The sequence below is a fragment of the Tursiops truncatus genome, chromosome 15 (genome assembly GCF_011762595.2).
Source record: "Tursiops truncatus isolate mTurTru1 chromosome 15, mTurTru1.mat.Y, whole genome shotgun sequence".
Classification (NCBI taxonomy): Eukaryota; Metazoa; Chordata; class Mammalia; order Artiodactyla; family Delphinidae; genus Tursiops; species Tursiops truncatus.
This window is the reverse complement of record NC_047048.1, coordinates 47254694-47274572: the sequence shown is the minus strand read 5'-3', so window position 1 is coordinate 47274572 and position 19879 is coordinate 47254694. Positions and strand designations below refer to the sequence as shown.

Sequence of the window (19879 nt, the reverse complement as noted above, 5' to 3'; positions counted from 1 at the left end):
GGGACACGGGTTCGCGCCCTGGTTCAGGGAGATCCCACATGCTGTGGAGCGGCTAGGCTCGTGACCCATGGCCGCTGAGCCTGCATGACTGGAGCCTGTGCTCTGCAACAGGAGAGGCCACAACAGTGAGAGGCCCGGGTACTGTCAAAAAAAAAAAAAAAAAAGAGTTCACTGAAGAAATCAAAGAGGAAATCAAAAAATACCTAGAGACAAATGACAATGAAAACACAATGATGCAAAACCTATGGGGTGCAGCAAAAGCAGTTCTAAGAGGGAAGTTTATAGCAATACAAGCCTATCTCAAGAAACAAGAAAAATCTCAAACAAACAATCTGACTTTGCACCTAAAGGAACTAGACAAAGAAGAACAAACAAAACCCAAAGTTAGTAGAAGGAAACAAATCATAAAGATCAGAGCAGAAATAAATGAAATAGAATCAAAGAAAACAATAGCAAAGTTCAATAGAACTAAAAGCTGGTTCTTTGAGAAGATAAACAAAATGGATAAACCTTTAGCCAGCCTCATCAAGAAAAGAGGGAGAGGACTGAAATCAATAAAATTAGAAATGAAAAAGAAGTTACAATGGACACCACAGAAATACAAAGCATAAGAGACTACGACAAGCAATTCTTTGCCAATAAAATGGACAACCTGGAAGAAATGGACAAATTCTTAGAAAGGTATAACCTTCCAAGACTGAACCAGGAAGAAATAGAAAATACAAACAGACCAATCACAAGCACTGAAATTGAAACTGTGATTAAAAATCTTCCAACAAACAAAAGTCCAGGACCAGATGGCTTCACAGGTGAATTCTATCAAACATTTAGAGAAGAGCTAACACCCATCCTTCTCAAACTCTTCCAGAAAACTGCAGAGGAAAGAACACTCCTAAACTCATTCTAAGAGGCTACCATCACCCTGATACCAAAGCAAGACAAAAATACTACAAAAAAAGAAAAATATAGACCAATATCAATGATGAATATAGATGCAAAAATCCTCAATAAAATACTAGCAAACAGAATCCAGCAACACATTAAAAGGATCATACACCATGATCAAGTGGGATTTATCCCAGGGATGCAAGGATTCTTCAATATATGCAAATCAATCAATGTGATACACCATATTAACAAACTGAAGAATAAAAACCATATGACCATCTCAATAGATGCAGAAAAAGCTTCTGACAAAATTCAACACCCATTTATGATAAAAACTCTCCAAAAAGTGGGCATGGAGGGAGCCTACCTCAACGTAACAAAGGCCATATACGACAAAGCCACAGCAAACATCATTCTCAATGGTGAAAAGCTGAAATCATTTCCTCTAACATCAGGAGCAAGACAAGGATGTCCAGTCTCACCACTATTATTCCACATAGTTTTGGAAGTCCTAGCCACAGCAATCAGAGAAGAAAAAGAAATAAAAGGAATACAAACTGGAAAAGAAGAAGTAAAACTGTCACTGTTTGCAGGTGACATGATACTATACATAGAGAATCCTAACAATGCCACCAGAAAACTACTATAGCTAAGCAATGAATTTGGTAAAGTTGCAGGATACAAAATTAATGCACAGAAATCTCTTGCATTCCTATACACTAATGATGAAAAATCTGAAAGAGCAATTAAGGAAATACTCCTATTTACCATTGTAACAAAAAGAATAAAATACCTAGGAATAAACCTACCTAAGGAGACGAAAGACCTGTATGCAGAAAACTATAAGACACTGATGAAAGAAATTAAAGATGACATAAACAGATGGAGAGATATACCCTGTTCTTGGATAGGAAGAATCAATATTGTGAAAATGAGTATACTACCCAAAGCAATCTACATATTCAATGCAATCCCTATCAAAGTACCAATGGCACTTTTCACAGAACTAGAACAAAAAATCTTAAAATTTGTATGGAGACACAAAAGACCCCAAATAGCCAAAGCAGTCTTGAGTGAAAAAAATGGAGCTGGAGGAATCAGACTCCCTGACTTTAGACTATATTACAAAGCTACAGTAATCAAGAAAATATGGTACTGGCACAAAAACAGAAATATAGATCAATGAAACAGGATAGAAAGGCCAGAGATAAACCCATGCACCTATAGTCAACTAATCTATGACAAAGGAGGCCAGGATATACATTGGAGAAGAGACAGTCTCTTCAGTAAGTGGTGCTGGGAAAACTGGACAGCTACATGTAAAAGAATGAAATTAGAACAGTCCCTAACACCATACACAAATATAAACTCAAAATGGATTAGAGACCTAAATATAAGACCACACACTATGAAACTCTTAGAAGAGAACATAGGAAGAACACTCTTTGACATAAATCACAGCAAGATGTTTTTTGATCCACTTCGTACAGTAATGGAAATAAAAACAAAAATAAGCAAATGGGACCTAATGAAACCTAAAAGCTTTTGCACAGCAAAGGAAACAACAAATAAGATGAAAAGGCAACCCTCAGAATGGGAGAAAATATTTGCAAACGAATCATCAGACAAGGGATTAATCTCCAAAATATATAAACCGTTCATACAGCTCAATATTAAAAAATAATAATAATAAGCCTCTGCTTTTGTGTTGCTGGGAACCTGGATGCAGCCTGTCTTGAAAGGAATATGTTGAGAGGCCTCATGCAGAAGGAGAGGCCCTGAGCTGACAAGGGGGAAGGAAGCTCAGTTGGTCCAGCCCCCAGTTCACCCTCCAACTAAGTTCAGCACACCAGTGACTACCAGTGAGAGCAGCAGGAAAACCAGTCAGAGAAGCCAAGTCTCACTGACAGAGTTGTGAGCAAATAAAACAGTTGTTGTCAAAGCTGCTCAGGTTTGGGGCGGTTTGTTATTCTGTGATACATGAAAAAAAGAACCCAAGAATTTTGGTCTGTGTATCCAGAAGAAGAGAGTGAGCATTAGCTAGACGGAGTAGGCAGGTAGTTAACAGGTTTGAGGGGAAATCTTGGTTGGAAAGATTAAAATCTTACTACTTCTGAACGGAAAAGGACGTTTGTTTTTTCTTAAGAGTAGAAGAACAATATCCTCTTATCTCTGAAGCACTGCTGGATTTTCCAAGGCCAGAAAAGGCCATTTTAAGAGCAACTCTTTGGATCTTCAAGATAGTAGCCACAGCAGAGGGTAAAGGAATTGTTTAGATTCTTTTCTTTCCAGCTTCTGAAGCTCTGTTGACAATCAGTGAAACCCCCATGGCAGTTTGAGGTAGAGAAACCCTCGCCCAGTTTTTCTGGCTTTGCCACTGTGGTTTCAGGGCTTCAAGGACTCTATCATGTAAAGGAGAAACCACGGTGCTTGCTTTCCCTCCCGCTTTCCACAACTGGTCACGAAGAACCACCCTGGGCTTGGCTGATGGGCTTCTGGAAGTCGAGTGTGCAGCCTTGGAGGAAGGCCCTTACCAGTTTTCGATGTAATCCTTCCTGTGGCCGTACACTTCAGAGACGGCAGTGTGTGGGAAAAGAAAAACTGCCTGGTCAATTTGGTTAGCCTGTGGGTCTCTGATGATACACATCTGGGCTAATACCTTGTGAATTTTCCGCAAATGAAGTGTTGGGGAAAGGCAGTGTATTGCTTAAGAATTCTAACTCTCCCAGAATAAATATTAATGTAAAAGGATTGCTTGTATGTTGCCAACCTCCCGCTCACTCACTCCCACCTGTAGCCCACGACATTCACCCACCCACACCTCCTTCCCACATTTACCAGCTAAAGTCAAATTCATTGTACACACAAAGGCTTATCTTCTGGGTTCAACCTTTTCTTGGGCCAGTTCCTGGGAGGGAGGAGTGGCTTCCATCCATCATCCCTCTGTAGATTCTCCACCCCGTGACCCACCACTGCCACCCTAAGTAGCGCAAGGAGATGAGGCATCACGGCACAAAGGGATTCACAATGTTGAGCAACTATAGGGTTTATGTCAGAGTAAAGGTGATGGGTTTGACTTAATAAACATTTTGGTTTAGGAAAAATGTTAGGAGGCAATGCTTAAAAATTTAATCATATACCAAAGGGGAAAGGAAGGTGAGGGATAAATTAGGAGTTTGGGATGAACAGATACACACTACTATATGTAAAATAGATAACAAACAAGGACCTACTGTATAGCACAGGGAACTATACTCAGTATTTTGTAATAACCTATAAGGGAACAGAATCTGTAAAAGAATATATGTGTACCTGAATCACCGTGCTGTACACCTGAAACTAACACAACACTGTAAAACAACTATACCTCAATTTAAAAAAAAGACATTTAACCATAAAATTATGTTAAGGATATCCAGGCTTGAGAGATGGCTTCCTGAAAACAGGTGTCATATGAGGTTGTTATAGCCTGGTCAACATGTAGATGTGTTCACAACACAGGGATGCTGACAACACTGCTTTGGTCTCTTCAAGTCATAACACACCTTTGGCCATGGTTTCTTCCAATTACCATTAACACAATTCCAGGCCATTTCCCCTAAGGTGTCCATCAACCTGTGACGACCTACTGCTGCTCAGCTTCTGTTCATTCCCACCTCCTTAAAAGCTTTCTTCTGCCCCCAGGGGTCTGATGGCTGTCAGCACTGACTTAGTCATAAACTTCCACCTTCGTGGTACTACCAGCCTTATCACCTGGAGAATGTCCACCAGATGTTATGGATGAAGATAGCTCATGAGGAGCACAGGCAGGAGGAGAGTCCCCGGGGTAAGGGGCTGGCAGCGGGTGCACTAGCAGACCAGTGAGTCTACCCTCCGCAGGAGAGAGTATAAAGGCCCTCCGAGGCTTCATGACGAAAAGCATATGGAACAGAATGTAGCTTAGTTTCAAGTTCCTCAGCAGCAACCCTAAGACAAGGAGTGGAAAGCAAGTAGTGCATCTGGGAGATGATTCCAGGAAACATAGGTTGGGGGTGGGGAAGTGTACAGGGAAGGGAAGAAAGCCAGTACAAGGTGTGTTTATAAGTCAGTGACCACTGGGGGCAACTGAAGTTTAAAATCTCTCAAAAACAGTGTGAAACACCTGCCTCGGAATTACCCCACCCAAGGAGCAAGGGAGCTCCTTGTATATTTATACAACAACTTCTGTTCATCACTTGTTGAGAGCTGCTTCTGGGGGTGCTGTTTCCCTGGACTTCTGGCCCACTGTGTGCAGGGACAGAGCAGCTTTCCACGGTTCCAGAGAAAGTCCTCAGGCACAGAGGTGCAGATGTGAGCCTGTAAAAGTTGTCTGGGGCTCTGTGAAACAGAAGATCCATGGGCAATGACAGTGATCTGTTCCAGGACACCTGCTGAGTTGGCTAAGACCTTACCTAACTGCTCATTGCATGGACCTGTGGCCTCAGAGAATGGATGCTGAAAATGTACTGTCAGTACTGTGATCAGTTTATAAAAGTTTCAGGATAAAATGTATATATATATTGATATCCATATATGAATTAGCTAAACCAGCATTGTACAGGGAAGCAGTAAATGAGGTATGTGTAACCCTATAGGTTTGGACAGCTTTCCATGACATTATTAAGTGAAAATTGAAGGTTATATAACCCCACTTGGGGGTTCAATACAATCCCATTTTTGTGTTAAAAGCACAGAAAATTTATATATGAGAAGAGTCTTTAAGAATAGAAGCTAAGGGACTTCCCTGGTGGTCCAGTGGTTTAGACTCCACGCTTCCATTGCAGGGGGCATGAGTTTGATCCCTGGTCAGGGAAATTAGATCCCACAAGCCTCGTGGCTTGGCCAAAAAAGAAAAAAAAAAAAAAAAAAATAGACGCTAAAGGTTATTTGTAAAGGTTACAAGTTATTAAAGTGTTAATAACTCTTGTCTCTAGGGAAGTGGGGTTATGAGTTAATTTTTTGTTGCTTTTCTTTATTTTCTATGTTTTTGTAATAAGCATGGATTGCTTTTATAACCATGACCAGATTTTTAAAAATTCACAATAATGAAATATAATTTCAAGATATGAGAATAGTTCCAGTACTTTTCTAAATCTTCCTTTCTTCCTTCCCTCACACCCTCCATCTGTTACAACAGAGTAACCTTACTTATTTCAGGTAACTGGTATGAACATCACCACTCTCAAACATGGGAGAGGATAAAGAATTCGGCACAAAAGGCTTTTGAGGAACCAAAAGAGATGTCCTTACATCTATAAACTAAAACTCATCCATTTTGCTCACAGACAAGCATCTCAGACTAGCATCAGGGGCTTGTTTATATGTTCTTCGTACACAGTTCTAACAGACGTTGGCATCTGCGTTAAAGTTCACATTTAGAAGAGGCATTTAGACGATAAGAAAGGGCCCGCCACAGGCAGACACACAGGAAGCAGTGAGAGGTGGCAGAGTAACTTTTTACAAACAAAAAACGGCTCTCCAATCTACGATTCAAAAGATAAGCGAGGACAGAGCCCAGACAAGGCTGCCACACCTGTCAGTCAGCACAGGGACTCCTTAGGGTAGAGCACACACCCTCCGCCTCCTTACCAAGTGCGGAAGACACCCCTGTTTCCAAACTCAGAGCAGGATCACAGTGACAGCCTTGAGGCATCCAGGCCAGGCTTAACTGTACCCAAGAGAACCAAACATCCAACGCTCAGGCCTTAAAATGAAATAGAATACAGGCCTATAGTTAGGATCATCCACATTAAACGTGGGTACCTTCAAACACAGCTTCAGAGTCTTGGTGATATAGGCCAGACTAGGGAATGAGGTTACATTCTTATCTGTTTCTATCTTTCCTACTTTTGTGTGAAACAAAGTTGATTTTATATCTGTCAATACCTTCTGGTTCCAGTATCTCTTCTTTAACATCTGATCTTATAATTAAGATTTCTTGCCTCCATGACCCTTCGACTTGTTTTTCCTCCTGGTTTCATAATATTCCTTAAATTAGAAAAAAAAGAAAAATTAGAAATTGGAGACTAAAGTCCTAACAAACTGTTTTTGGAGGGGCTGTGTTCTTTTATACTGACCATTTTAATCTCTTCATAAAAGGGGTGTTTAACAAGCCCAAACTTTTAAATATGAACAGAATAAAGTCAAAAGGAGATGAAAGAAATGGCATTCCTGGTGAAATAGGTCAGATGATTTTCAGACTCCAAAGTGTCCTGATAGTTTTATGTGATCCAATCCAGTTCCTGAAAAAACCCTGCCAACAGGTAACAGGTCTTTGAAAGCTTTTGAAGCCAAAGGCTCCCCACCAGCCAGCCCATCTCTTACTAAGTTCTCAGCCTCATTAAGAATGAGAAACAGATACCACGGCACCAACCTGTCTACGAGAACACAGCGAGACAAATGTAATTGCCTGTACGAGGAATATAAGTCAGCAACTCCCAAAGCATTCATATTTACACCCACTCCATTTTGGTTGTCTTTCCTTTATAATTTGCCCATACATCGATGTCAAGTGTATAATTTCATCTGGGGCTTTATCAGTTACCGCCCAGAGCCATGATTATATGGTGCAGGGAACTTCCTCCCCCTGAGCGAGTCTATCTTTAGTATCTTCTTAATAGTTACTTCTTACATGTAAAATCAAAAGGAAAGTCTTGGTTTTCTTATGTGGCTCCAGAATCACTAAATATAACATTTAGAAGCAATTTATCAACTGAAACCATTGACTTTTCAGCTGCCACTACCATTTCTCAAAGCAAAGTGTTCTTATGCCTTCCCTTGGCTATTTTTTTATCAAATTACAATGAAAATTTTAGGGACTTCTGTATTGACCATTCAATCATGTACTAAGTTCGTCTTTCATCTTGCTGGTGTCCAGCCTAATTAAATAGAGATGAAACTGAATTTTGAATACTCAGAACCACAGCAAGAGGCATAAAGTTATGATTTCCGGAAGAAGTAACTTTTTACAAACAAAAAACGGCTCTCCAATCTACGATTCAAAAGATAATTTATTAGTCTGAGAAGAGGAGTCACACACTATACCCAGTAATATGTTTCTTTTATTTTTGTTCCTTTATCTTAAAAATATATTTAAACAAGAAACAAAGATAATATTGAATTTTCCCATAAATTTTGCTTTCTTATTTACAGTGTTACATTGTAAATAACATTCCATTATACACAAATTAAGGACTGTGCATTACTGTATGTTCTCTTTACATATTCTTTCATAATATAGTACACACAGCTCGAAGCTATGCAGTATTTAAGCTTAGAAAAGCTTGAGGAAAGAAGTACAAACTTTATCAATAAGACTATTACTTAAAAAGGTTCTGACCTTAATTCTCTGCTAGATTGTTTCACTGAAACCATTCTTTGTTAAAGAAAAATGCCCCATATGAGGGATGAGAACAACAGTTTAAGTTACCATAGGATCCACTTAAACTGGCTAACAAATAAAAACACTTTGTTACTAGCACTGTTATCATATGGAGCATGGCCACTGTCAGTCATTTCAACAAGTAGATTGCAGTTCCGACATGTTATATCAAAGACAGTTGGTACCTCTTCGTGAAATCAACAATGTTCCCTGCAACTTTAGGTTTTACTTGTAAACAGTTAAAGACACATTTTGGGAAGATGATTTAATCATTCTTGGACTGAGGTTACACAATAAGGAGGAGTTTCTATTTCATCGAAGGAGAAGCAAGCATACGCACTGCACGTGCGCAAGGGCGCACGCATACGCACGCACGCACACACACAGAGTCCCGCTCATCTGCCCAAGACGCGCGTGTCACCAAGCGCTAACTACAGCAGCGCTAGTGTCGCGAGCGATGCACGAGGCTGTGACAGGAATTATAAAACGAGGAAGATAAAACATCCAACTTCGGTTAAAACCCTGCGAAGCTCGGGTTCTGAAATGCCGCTCAGATGCTCTGTGTTCAGCCTGAAGGTTCAGCTCACTGGGCTCTCCAGGCGGCAGACCCCACCTTCAATCGCCACGGACTGTCCGGCTACCGCACCGGGAGGGAGTCTGGAAATGTGAGTCTGCAGAGGAGGAGACGGAAGACTGTTAGAGGTGCCAGCTGTGTCCCCCTGACGTGCGACAAAGGCGGAGAAAACACCAGAGCATCTTGGCTTCTCTTTGCTTCTGAGCATCTACAGGCTGTGCTGGCGGGTAACTCAGGTGCAGACAGATCCTGTTTGTCCAAATCTCAGGGGATATTAACTGAGTACCTACTACCTGCCAAGCACAGCACTGGTAGCTGGAGACAGAGACCGGGACAGCCCAGGCCCCCAGGAGCACAGAGCTTACAGTTTAGTCACACTCAGAACACGAGTGGTTTTAAGGCCACCTGTATTGAGCATATTCCAGTTACCTGAAAACTACCAGTTGATATACATTTTGTCCTCTGAACATTAAAAGCAACTGAGAATACCCGATTCATGTTTATTCCTTCAATTGACTCCTTAAAGGATTTAAATAGCTTACAAAAATCAGATCACTCAACAACCTCAAGTGAGGCAATGAAAAAAAAAGAAAAATAAGAACTTACAAAAATAAGTTAAAGACAGGCATGAGTTAACACACAAAATCTAGCCTGAGTTCTGTCCCTGTGCTGGAGGCAGACTGCTGCCCTGTCTCAGAGCTTCCCAGTGGCCAAGACCAGACAGGGGTCCACATGGTATAACGGGATCACACAAACCAACCACTCAAAGGAGAAAACCATTCCCGGCACAGAGTCCAAGGAGCCATTCCTCTTGTAGGGCTTCACCCACAGCAGGTACCGTGTATAGTGGACGAGTGAAGACAGCGGTTGTACAAGAAGGAGTTTTGTAGGGCTGAACATTACAGCATCACTCAAAGGAGGCCAGCAGGAAAAGCTCTTCCACAAGGGGTCAGGACCACGTCAGCCAGGAATTCCTTTTTTTGATGATCTGGCTTAATCCAGGGATAGATAAATGTCGGAGTTTCTAAGAAGAACAGAGGGACTGTATATCCTTCAGGTAATCCTCTCTGATTCTGCTTCTCCACACAAGCTTTTCCTGAGGACTGAACCCAAGGGAGTTCAAGTCCCAGAGTGAACTTGCTGGATGCAGCTGGTGAGGCGGCCAAGCCTGGGGTGGGTCTGACATCCTCTCACACAACCAAAAATAAAGCAAGCATATGCTTTAGATGGAGCAAAGGTAAGCTACCTGGCTTTAGTTTGACGGTGGGGACTGTTCTTGGGTCTCACTGCACTGTCCTATTAGAGGAGCTGACATAAGTCAGCAATTTGGAAAGCTCTGGAGAACAGAAAATGTTCTCTGGGTACTTAGTGTTTCTGTGCGCAAGGCAGGAAGCCACCTGTAACCTCCAGGAGGGAGGCCCGTCAACTTTGGGGTGGAGAGCTGGGCAAGGCAGTCCATGTGGCACCTCCTGGGAGGTGAGTATCACTGAGTTTGGTCGCCAGGCTCACGCCTCTGGGCACCCTGTCCCAGAATCTGGCCTTGTTATTGCATCTGAAGGCTGTTTAGTGCATCTTATTACATCTTATAAGTACGGATATATTATACCCGAGAAGTCCACAGTAAGACACATTTGTGGATCTTTCATTTCTTGTGATGTCTTATTGACCTAGCGGGAGAAGTTTGAAGAGGACGTGTTGTTTGATTCTGCTACCCAGCAGCCCTTGTCACATCAGGCACAAAATGCTCAGATCCACAACTCCCAGGGCTCAGTGTTGATGGGGCCCTTTTATTCTTTCAGGGATTCATTAACATGAGGTCAAAGAATTTTTTTCCCTGAGAGAGGAGAAGCCTCTTAGTCTATCTCATCTCTCATCTCACCCTCCTCAGCCATGAAAGAGTCACATGGCTAGGACAGGGATCAAGAATGTGGAAAACAATATGGTGGTTCCTCAAAAAATTAAACATAGGATTATCATACGATCCAACAATTCCACTTCAGGGTATATACCCAAAACAAGTAAAAGCAGGGACTCATATATTTGTACACAATGCTCATAGCAGCATTATTCACAATAGCCAAAAAGTAGAAGCAGCCCAAATGTTCATCAACAGATAAATAAACAAAATATGGTCTATACATACAGTGGTATGTTATTCAGCTTTAAAAAGAAATGACATTCTGACACATGGTACAACATGGATCAACTTTGAAGACTAAGCTCAATGAAATAAGCCAGACACAAAAGGACAAATACTGCACGATTCCACTTAGATGAGGTACCTAGAAGTCAAATTCACAGGACAGGAGGCAGAATGGCGGTTGCCAGGGGCTGAGGGTAGGTAGAATTATGGGGTCATTACTTAATAGGCATACAGTCTCAGTTTGAGAAGGTGAAAAGTTCTGGAGATGGACGGTGGTGATGGTTGCACAACAATGTGAATGTACTAAATGCCCCTGCACAGTACACCCAACATGGTTAAAACAGTAAATTTTACGTCATGTATATTTTAGCACAATTAAAAACAAAAAAAAAAAAGAAGAAAGCAGAAACGACCATTTTCTTCCTGGTCCAGAACGGTATTCTATAAGATGGCATTAAGAGAAGGGGTTAGCTAGGAATGAATCCATGGTGCAGACCCCAATGGAGAAATATTAACACCAGGTTCTGTTCACAAATAGGTTGAAAATTTCCAATCAGGTTACTTAAGATATCTGTCCCTAAAAGTGAAGCTCACAGGAAACTCCACCCTCACATTTCCCAGAGATTCAGAGAGAATCCAGTGAGACTTCCTGGCAGGCCTGGTGGTCCAGGCACCAGAGGCAACAGAGAATAAATTAATTGTTAAAAGATCAAAGAGCGACCATATGTCCAAGCAGACAGCCTGCAACTTGCCCAGGGGAATGTCAGTCTTAAAGCAACTGATTTTTCTGCTGAGCATGAAAAAGACCCAGGACTAGAAGGAAGAAACTGCTGTCCCACAGACCAGGGGACTTGATAGCAATCCTCTGAGATTTACAGAAACACAGATGGCCAATCCAAACTTACCTCTAACATTCCTACCCACACCAAGTTTACAACAGAAAAACATCTAAATAAACTGAGCTAAACCACAAAGTGTCAAGGAGAGTTAGGAAGGAAAAGAAAAAAGAACTGGAAAAGATGACAAAGGTCTTGAGATATTTATTAATGGTACATGGACAAAATACTTCAAAAATACATTGAGATTTGTATAAATTGAGCTGTTTACATAAGACAGAAATGCTCAACCAGACAAACAAGTTGTTAAGATTAACTTCTCAGGATTATTGCTTCCCTAAATTATCATCTAGTCAAGGGGGATTTTGCAATTACAAAACACACTGGCATGATTTTGGTGTTGAGGGGAATAGAATGGTTAACCGTCCAAATGTATGTCAACACTTCACCAGTTTCATCAATCAACATGGTCTTCTGACTCATCGGAAAATAAGTAACCTTGGCCTGAAAAAGTTTGAGCCAAGATGTATTTGAAGCTTTCTGTGGAAATTTCAATGGAGCATCAAATCATATTATAAACAGTGGGGGCTGTTTAAGAGAATATTTTATATGAGTGTTTATCTCTAAAAGTTCTTTTGGAGAAGTGGGTTTGAATTCCTTGAGCCTAAAAATGTCTGTGGACAGTTCACCACTGTCTACGATGAACTTGTATGCCAGCATTTAAAAGTGTAATAAAGTATTTTATATTGGGTGTGTAAGGACTGTGCAGACTCTAGGGTGTCCTACAAGCATAAGACCTTAACAAGGTGTCTTTAAAACCATTTAAGTAGCAGTGTACTTTTATTGGAATTTGGAACTAATGAGAAATAGCACATGAAAATGGTAGATGCCAGAGCAGCGGCATTTTGGGTATTCTCCCTCCATTCCTTCAGAATGCCTCACCCATACACCTCTCTAACGAGGATTCCGTGTCTCTAATATCCTTTCGATTCTTTCCCCGGGAAAGACGTCCTTGACTGGATCCTCCTCTAGATCTAGAAGCCCTCCTTCTAGCTCCTACAGCTCCCAGCTGAGCATTTGACAGCTTGTGATGTAACTGTCCGGGTTTTGGTTTGTTTTGAATTTTTGAATCTCTGTAATTGAAAGCCAGCTGGAGGCAGGAGTTTGTCATACACTCACCTCTGTATTCCCTGCACCTGTCAAAGTGCCTGACACAAAGGCACACTCTGGAAATGCTCATTGAGTGGAGAAGTGACTAAAGTATACCCTTCAGAGCTATGTTTATGTACAAAGAATCTCAGGTGTTTTAACTCGTGTGACCAGTCAGTTTGGTTAAAAAGTCAATCACACTAGTTTGTTATAGTAAAGATTATTTTTAAATAGATTTTTTAAAAGTATGGACTGACTCCATTTTCCCACTTTCCAAGTGATTATGCTTTTAGAATGGAGATAGAGCCTTAGATTCTGCAGATGCTAACAGTGCCGAACCAATGGAACCCAATGGCCTTGGAGTTAGAATTCTCTGCTTTCTTGCTAATTCCCTGAGTGACCAGACAGATCCTTGAGGTTAACACTCCTAGAAGAACTATCACCTTGTAAATTAAACTGTCTATTCAAAGCCAACAGTCTTAGGGCTGTATCTTTCTATAGAACCAAATACATTGCATAATAACATATTTAGCCTGAAGACTTCAAAATGAGAAAGTGAAAGAAAAAAATAATACAGAAATTATATAATTGCTTGATATCCTAATCACAATCTAAGTAGTAGCTGAGACTTCCTATCTTTCATACTCGTGTCTTTAAATCTTTTGAGACTACCTTAGTGACTGCTTTTTGTGGTTTCCAGGAAAACCATAAGCACACAACTTAATTTTGAAAGTCTCAAAGCCTTCATTTAGTGGTTATATTTTAATCCATCTTTCCACTCGCGGGAGAGTTGCTTGAGATCTGCCACAACAGTCAAGGGAAGATTCTCTTAAACAAGTTATTATCCTCCTTTGGTGGGGTCAGGGACATAAAATCTAGACAGACACAGCTCAAAAAAAAAGCTCTTGGAAATATTTTATTCATTGGTTTCATAATTCTGAGAGTTTGGTTTTCTGCCTTTAAAAAGAAAAAAACAACAGTTTTTTCATTGATCAGTGGCTAAGAAAGTGCATGTAGCATACAACATATAGTGTCCAATTCTAAAGTTCATCTACAAAGGCAGTTTATCATAAGGGCTATGTGCATGGGTTACAGGATCAGAGCACCTTGAATTCTGGGCCATCTCTTCTTCCTGGACACAATGCTGGACTACATTTCCCAGGCTTCTTTGCAGTTAGATGTGGCTATGTGACTGCAATCAGGCTGATGGACTGAAGTGATGTGTGCCACTACCAGGCCCAGCAGAAAATCTTACAAACCATTCTCCATGCACTTTCTCTGATGACCTGAGGCCTAGGTGATGTAAGGAGCTTGGGACCCTGAATCATAATTTGGAAGAGAGTCCTCTGCCAATCAGAAACCCCAATTTGTATTTTATGTGAATGAGAAACATGCTTCTTATTGTGTTTGAACAACTATACGCATATATTCTGGGGTTTGCTTGTTACAGCAGCTGGAGTTATCTTTAACAACGATTCCATCCGGGCCTCTGCACTTACTAGCTATGTAACCTCTGCTGGTTACTTAACTTCTCAGGACCCCACCTCTAAAATAGCTATACAGTAAGTCCCCTACATATGAACCTTCAACTTGTGAACTTTCAAAGATGCGCACGTGTGTTTGCATGTAATTACATAAGTTAGTTCATGCGTCTGGCGTACACTGTCACATGCGTGCATCCTCTACAAGTGGTTGTGTTTTTGTGTACTTTACTGTACAGTACTGTATAGAGTACTGTAGTACAGTGTCTTTATTTCAAGCCCAGGATGTCCAGAATCAAGCGTAAAAGCAGCGGTGATGTAGCTCATACTGCTAAGAAGCACCAAGACATAACAATGGAAACAAAAGTAAAAATAATTGAGAGAGTGGAGCGAGGCGAAAAGATGGTAGATGTCGCTCGTTCTTATAACATGAATCATTCAACCATCGGCACGATTCTGAAGAATGAGGACAAGATCATGAAACATGTGAAGTCTGCTGTGCCGATGATGCCAACAATAATATCGAAGAAGCGTGGAAAAGTGATAGAGGAGATGGAGAAACTTCTCAGTGTGCGGATGCAGGATCACATCAGTGTCGAGTCCCGCTCAGCTTAATGGTGATTCAAGAGAAAGCTAAAAGACTTGAAGAAGAAACATGGTGAAGAATCAGAGGGCACATCTTTTAATGCCAACCATGGCTGGTTTCATCGGTTCAAGGCTAGAGCCAACCTTCACAACGTAAAACTAAGTGGCGAGGCAGCAAGTGCAGATACAGTAGCTGCCCAGTAGCTGCCTGGGAATTTCCTGAAACGCTTCGAGAAATTATTGATGAAGGCATGTATCTACCTGAGCAGGTTTTTAATGTGGATGAGACAGGACTGTACTGCAAGAGGATGCCAGACCGAAGTTACATCAGTAAGGAGGAAAAGCTGATGCCAGGCTATAAAGCAGCAAAGGATAGGCTAACTCTGTTGTTTGGTGGCAATGCTTCCGGCGAACCAAAGAGATGCACAATGCAGGAAATGGCAAGGGGATTTTCTTTATCCGAGGAGGCACTGTTAGTTTTTGAGGCACAGGACCCGAACGTAGAATGGTACAAGAAGGTTGCAGCAGCCGTTCAGAATGCAATCCAGTGCCTCTGTGTCTTCTATGACGAGAAAAAAAGAGCTACTACCCAGACATCACTGGATCGTTTTTTCAAGAGGGTAGATAGAATTGAATCCAGCAAGGAACCAGAACCTGTGGCACTAATGTCAGGCATGAGTGAAATTGCAGCTTGCCCTCCCTCTCCTATTGCTGACGATCCTTCAGCCCTACCATCTCCCACCTCCTCTCCCTCCTCCAGTCAGTACCTCTTCTTGCCTGTTCACTCGATGCCAGCCCCTGTGTGCCAGCTGTTGTACTGTACTACTGTACTTTTCAAGGTACCATACTGTAAGATTAAAAATGTTTTATTTTTTGTGTTTTTTTAATGTTATTTGTGTGAAAAGTATTATAAACCTATTATAGTACAGTACTATACAGCCGATTGTGTTAGTTGGGTACCTAGGCTAACTTTGTTGGACTTAAGAACAAGGTGGACTTTACAAACTTGCTCTCGGAACAGAACTCATTCGTATGTAGGGGACTTACTGTAAGAGCATTTGTCATCAGGTTGACAAGGACTACATGAGATACTGCACGCAATGAAAGCATGTGTCAACACATTAGATTCTTATTATTCAAACAAACACATAGCCATAGCACAAAACATTATGCAGCATAATATCTATTACACATTAGTTGATATCCCGGAATTGGGTAATTCTATTTGAAATGTTTGATAGTCTTCAAAAATAGAACGAGATATTTTAATGAAAAATTAGCTGCATGCTAAAAGGTAAGGTTGAAGAAAATGGACATTTTTAGGCCAATATTTTTGATGCTGCTGTTTTGCTCTCACTGATACAATAATTAACAATTGCTGAGTATTTGCTAACTACTAAGGGCTTTGTATATACCTGCTTGCTGTATCATTAATCTTCGATGGCTCAAAAACAATCAGCTCAGCGTGCCTGGGTGCTACAGAGAAAACCAAAGTGGTAGAATACTGGCAAATTACCTTCTAAGAACACGTCATGTTGTTGGGAAGACAAGTAAGGCCATATGAGATGATTAGAAAACCATTAACAATGGCACGTGACCATACACTTAGAGGGTGTAACACTCCAATGTGTTTTCCAACACTACCAAGCTATTAACTCTGTGGGTACTGATTGGGTGTCCTACTATTTAACTCAGGCCTGACACCATCTACCAGGATATAGAGCCCACAGGTTAAGAGCTCAGTCCCACAAGACTGTCTCCCCACAATGCCAGATACCAATCGCAAGTTCAGGTTGTCACCTGCACTTCTGGCCCATGGCTATAAATTGGCTATAAATGAGAGGTTCCCACCACCCCCTCCTCAGGTTTGATTAATTTGCTAGAGCAGCTCATGAAATTCAGGAAAACAGTTTACATTATAAAAGGATATAATTTAGAAACAGCCAGATAGAGAAGAGATGCATAGGCAAGGAAGGTAGGAAGAGGCTTGGAGTTTCCATGCCTTCTCTGAAGGCACCACTCCCCAAATCTCCACACGTTCACCATCTCAGAAGGCCTCTGAACCTTGTGTTTCGGGGGATTTTTATGGAGGCGCTGTTACATAGGTATGATTGAATACGTTACTGGTCATTGGTGACTGAACTCAGTCTCTAGTCCCTCTCCCCTCCCCATAGGTCAGGGGGTGGGGCTGAAATTTCTAACCCTCTAGTCACATGGTTGGTTCCCCTGGTAACCAGACCCCAAGCTTAGGTTACCTTGGGGTTTTCCAAAAGTCACCTCATTAAAATAAACCCAGGTGTGCTTGAAAGGGGCTTGCTATGAGTAACAAGATACCCATTTAACCTTTACGGCTCTGAAATGATTTCAGAAACTGAGGACTAGAGATCAAATATTATAGCAAAAGATGCTCCTATTGCTATTATCACTTGGGAAATTCCAAGGGTTTGGGGAGCTGTGAGTCAGGAACCCTGGAGGAGGAACAAATATGTACTTCTTATGCTAAATCACAGTACCACAGATACCCAACCACAAATGCTAATGAAGTCAAGAGAGAGAGAGCATGGATGTGGATCAAGGAAGTGGGGCAGGCTCTCTGGAGGCCACGGCACTGGACAGCAAATAGGACTGGAGAGCAGTGTTGGGCCTAAGGGAGAGCTGATAAGTTTGCTTGGTTTGAGCCACACAGTGTTTCCAACTTCTAAAGATATTAATAGAAAATATTTCAAAATGGGGAAATTGCATACAAGCATCTTGATTTCTAGATACTCTTGAAAAATCTGGCAACCCTTGCATTCCCTCACCAGAGTAAAGTCGCAGCTACCTTCTTTAGAAGGGCATTTTCGGCAATAATTTCCCACTGGTGGGGCTGTGTTCTGCCTATGGTGTGTGCTCAGATGGCCCTAACATCTGTGATCATCTTTCAGTGCGGTTACTATTATTGGTCCATTGGGTTCAGATGGTGGCAGCCCGATCCTCCCACCAACCTTTGCCTAATGGTTTTGTAACCATAGAACCAGTCCAGACTGGGCCTATCCTGTTTCTAACAAGATACTGAGTTGTTTTCCAGCGACAACAGAACAAAACCTCAAGTCATGCAGCCGAAGCATGCAGAGGAGATGTGCACCTCAAGCAACCTGGAACCAAACCTGTTCCCCCGACCCCCTCCAAAGGACCAGGGCCTGACCTGAACCTGAACTCCAGAGCCCTTTCAGAAGTGAAGGGTCTGCTGTCCAGGAAGGTCCGGTGCTGAAGCCCATCTACCACACCTTACCATAAATGGCCAAGCTCCAAAGCCCTCCAATCAAAACCTGCCCCACCGGAAGCGGAAGCTGGGACGAAGTGAGAGAGTAGCATTGACATAACTACCAAATGTAAAATGGATAGCTAGTGGGAGGCTGCTGCATAGCACAGGGAGACGAACTCGGTGCTTTGTGACCATCTAGCGGGGTGGGATAGGGAGGGTGGGAGGGAGACGCAAGAGGGAGGGGATATGGGGATATATGTATACGTATAGCTGATTCACTTTGTTATACAGCAGAAACTAACACACCAGTGTAAAGCAATTATACTCCAGTAAAGATGTGAAAATAAAAATAAAAAACCTGCCCCACCAGTGCTTCTGCACACCAACCCTCCTCCCCTAACTCATAAAAGTTTGACTGAACCCCAGATGGGGAGACAAATTTAAGTTGTGTTTCCTGTCTCCTTGCCTGTCAACCTTGCAATAAGCTTCTGCTCAGTTTTAGCAGTCACTGATAATCATTGCCTAGACCCCATTATTTCAAGAGTTACCAACAAGTGGTTTCCTAATTCTATCACTGTCAATACATTAATAGCTGGAATTCTTCTATAAAGAACTTTCTCAACTTTTTGGTATTCCACGATAAAGTGCATATAAGAAAGGAAGGGTAAACACTTGATTCTTTTTCTTCCTTTTCAGGGTTCAGAATAATAAACCTTCAAAAGCAGCCAAATGCTCTCCCCCTCGTCATTTCTTGTGATGTTAAGAAGGCAGTTTTGTTTGAAGGCAGATGGTAAGAGATTACAGAGGGAGCACAGTTTGGGGAAGAAATAGGGATGGAAGAAGGAGGTACAGCATCTTCTTCATTCACACCAGCCAAAGGCGAACTCTTCTATGTTTAAAAGACAAAAATAAAAGAATTGTGAGAGCTGCTTTTAAACTGCCCCTATGAAAAAAATGGGCTGGACTGACTTGCTAGCTGTGTTTCGGATGACTAATCTGTAGGCTCACCTGTTTTAAGTCAAATATAGTACCTGCAGGATGAGTAGCTCCTTTTGGGCTGACACAAAATGAGTATTGTTGTCAGTTAAACTAGTTAAGTTTGCTCAAGATCAGCTTTACTCTTTAGCAGAAAGTTCTCTTCTCAAAGACAATTGAAGGTTAGCACAGCGTATTAGTCTGCTAGGGTTTCCATAACAAAATTATTTTCCCACAGTTCTGGAGGCTGGGAAGTCCAAGATCAAGGCATCAGTAGGGCTGGTTTCTTCTGAGGCCTCTCTGTGTGGCTCACAGATGGCTGTCTTCCCCCAGTGTCATCACATGGCCTGTTCTCTGTGTGTGCAAATCCCTGGCATTTCTTCTTATAAAGACGTCCTATTGGATTAGGGCCCTGTCCTTATGACCTCATTTGACCATAATCGCCTCTGCAAAGGCCCCATCCCCAAATGTAATCACAGTGGGGGTTAGGGCTTTAAGATAAAAATTTGGTAAGGACAGAATTTAGTCCATAATAGATACAGAGTAAAATCCGACAGTGCCCCATATGCTGTGGGCTGCATTCATTCTCTGGCTGGAATCCTCCT

The 19879-nt window shown here is 41.7% G+C and overlaps 1 protein-coding gene across 3 annotated transcripts in view; it reads right to left on the bottom strand.

Moving 5' to 3' along the window:
* Positions 1–6819: 6819 nt before the first annotated feature.
* The window catches only part of TASP1 (taspase 1), a 239744-nt gene continuing 226684 nt past the window's right edge, over positions 6820–19879 (bottom strand). For 2 of the 3 annotated variants that reach the window (XM_073792644.1, XM_019941419.3), the window contains one exon: positions 7950–8958. In XM_073792644.1, coding sequence (XP_073648745.1) covers positions 8866–8958 — 93 coding nt within the window. In that variant the 3' untranslated portion in view covers positions 7950–8865. Of the gene's footprint in view, positions 6895–7949; positions 8959–19879 lie in introns of those variants that run through there. The other variant, XM_073792645.1, reaches the window with a different exon arrangement.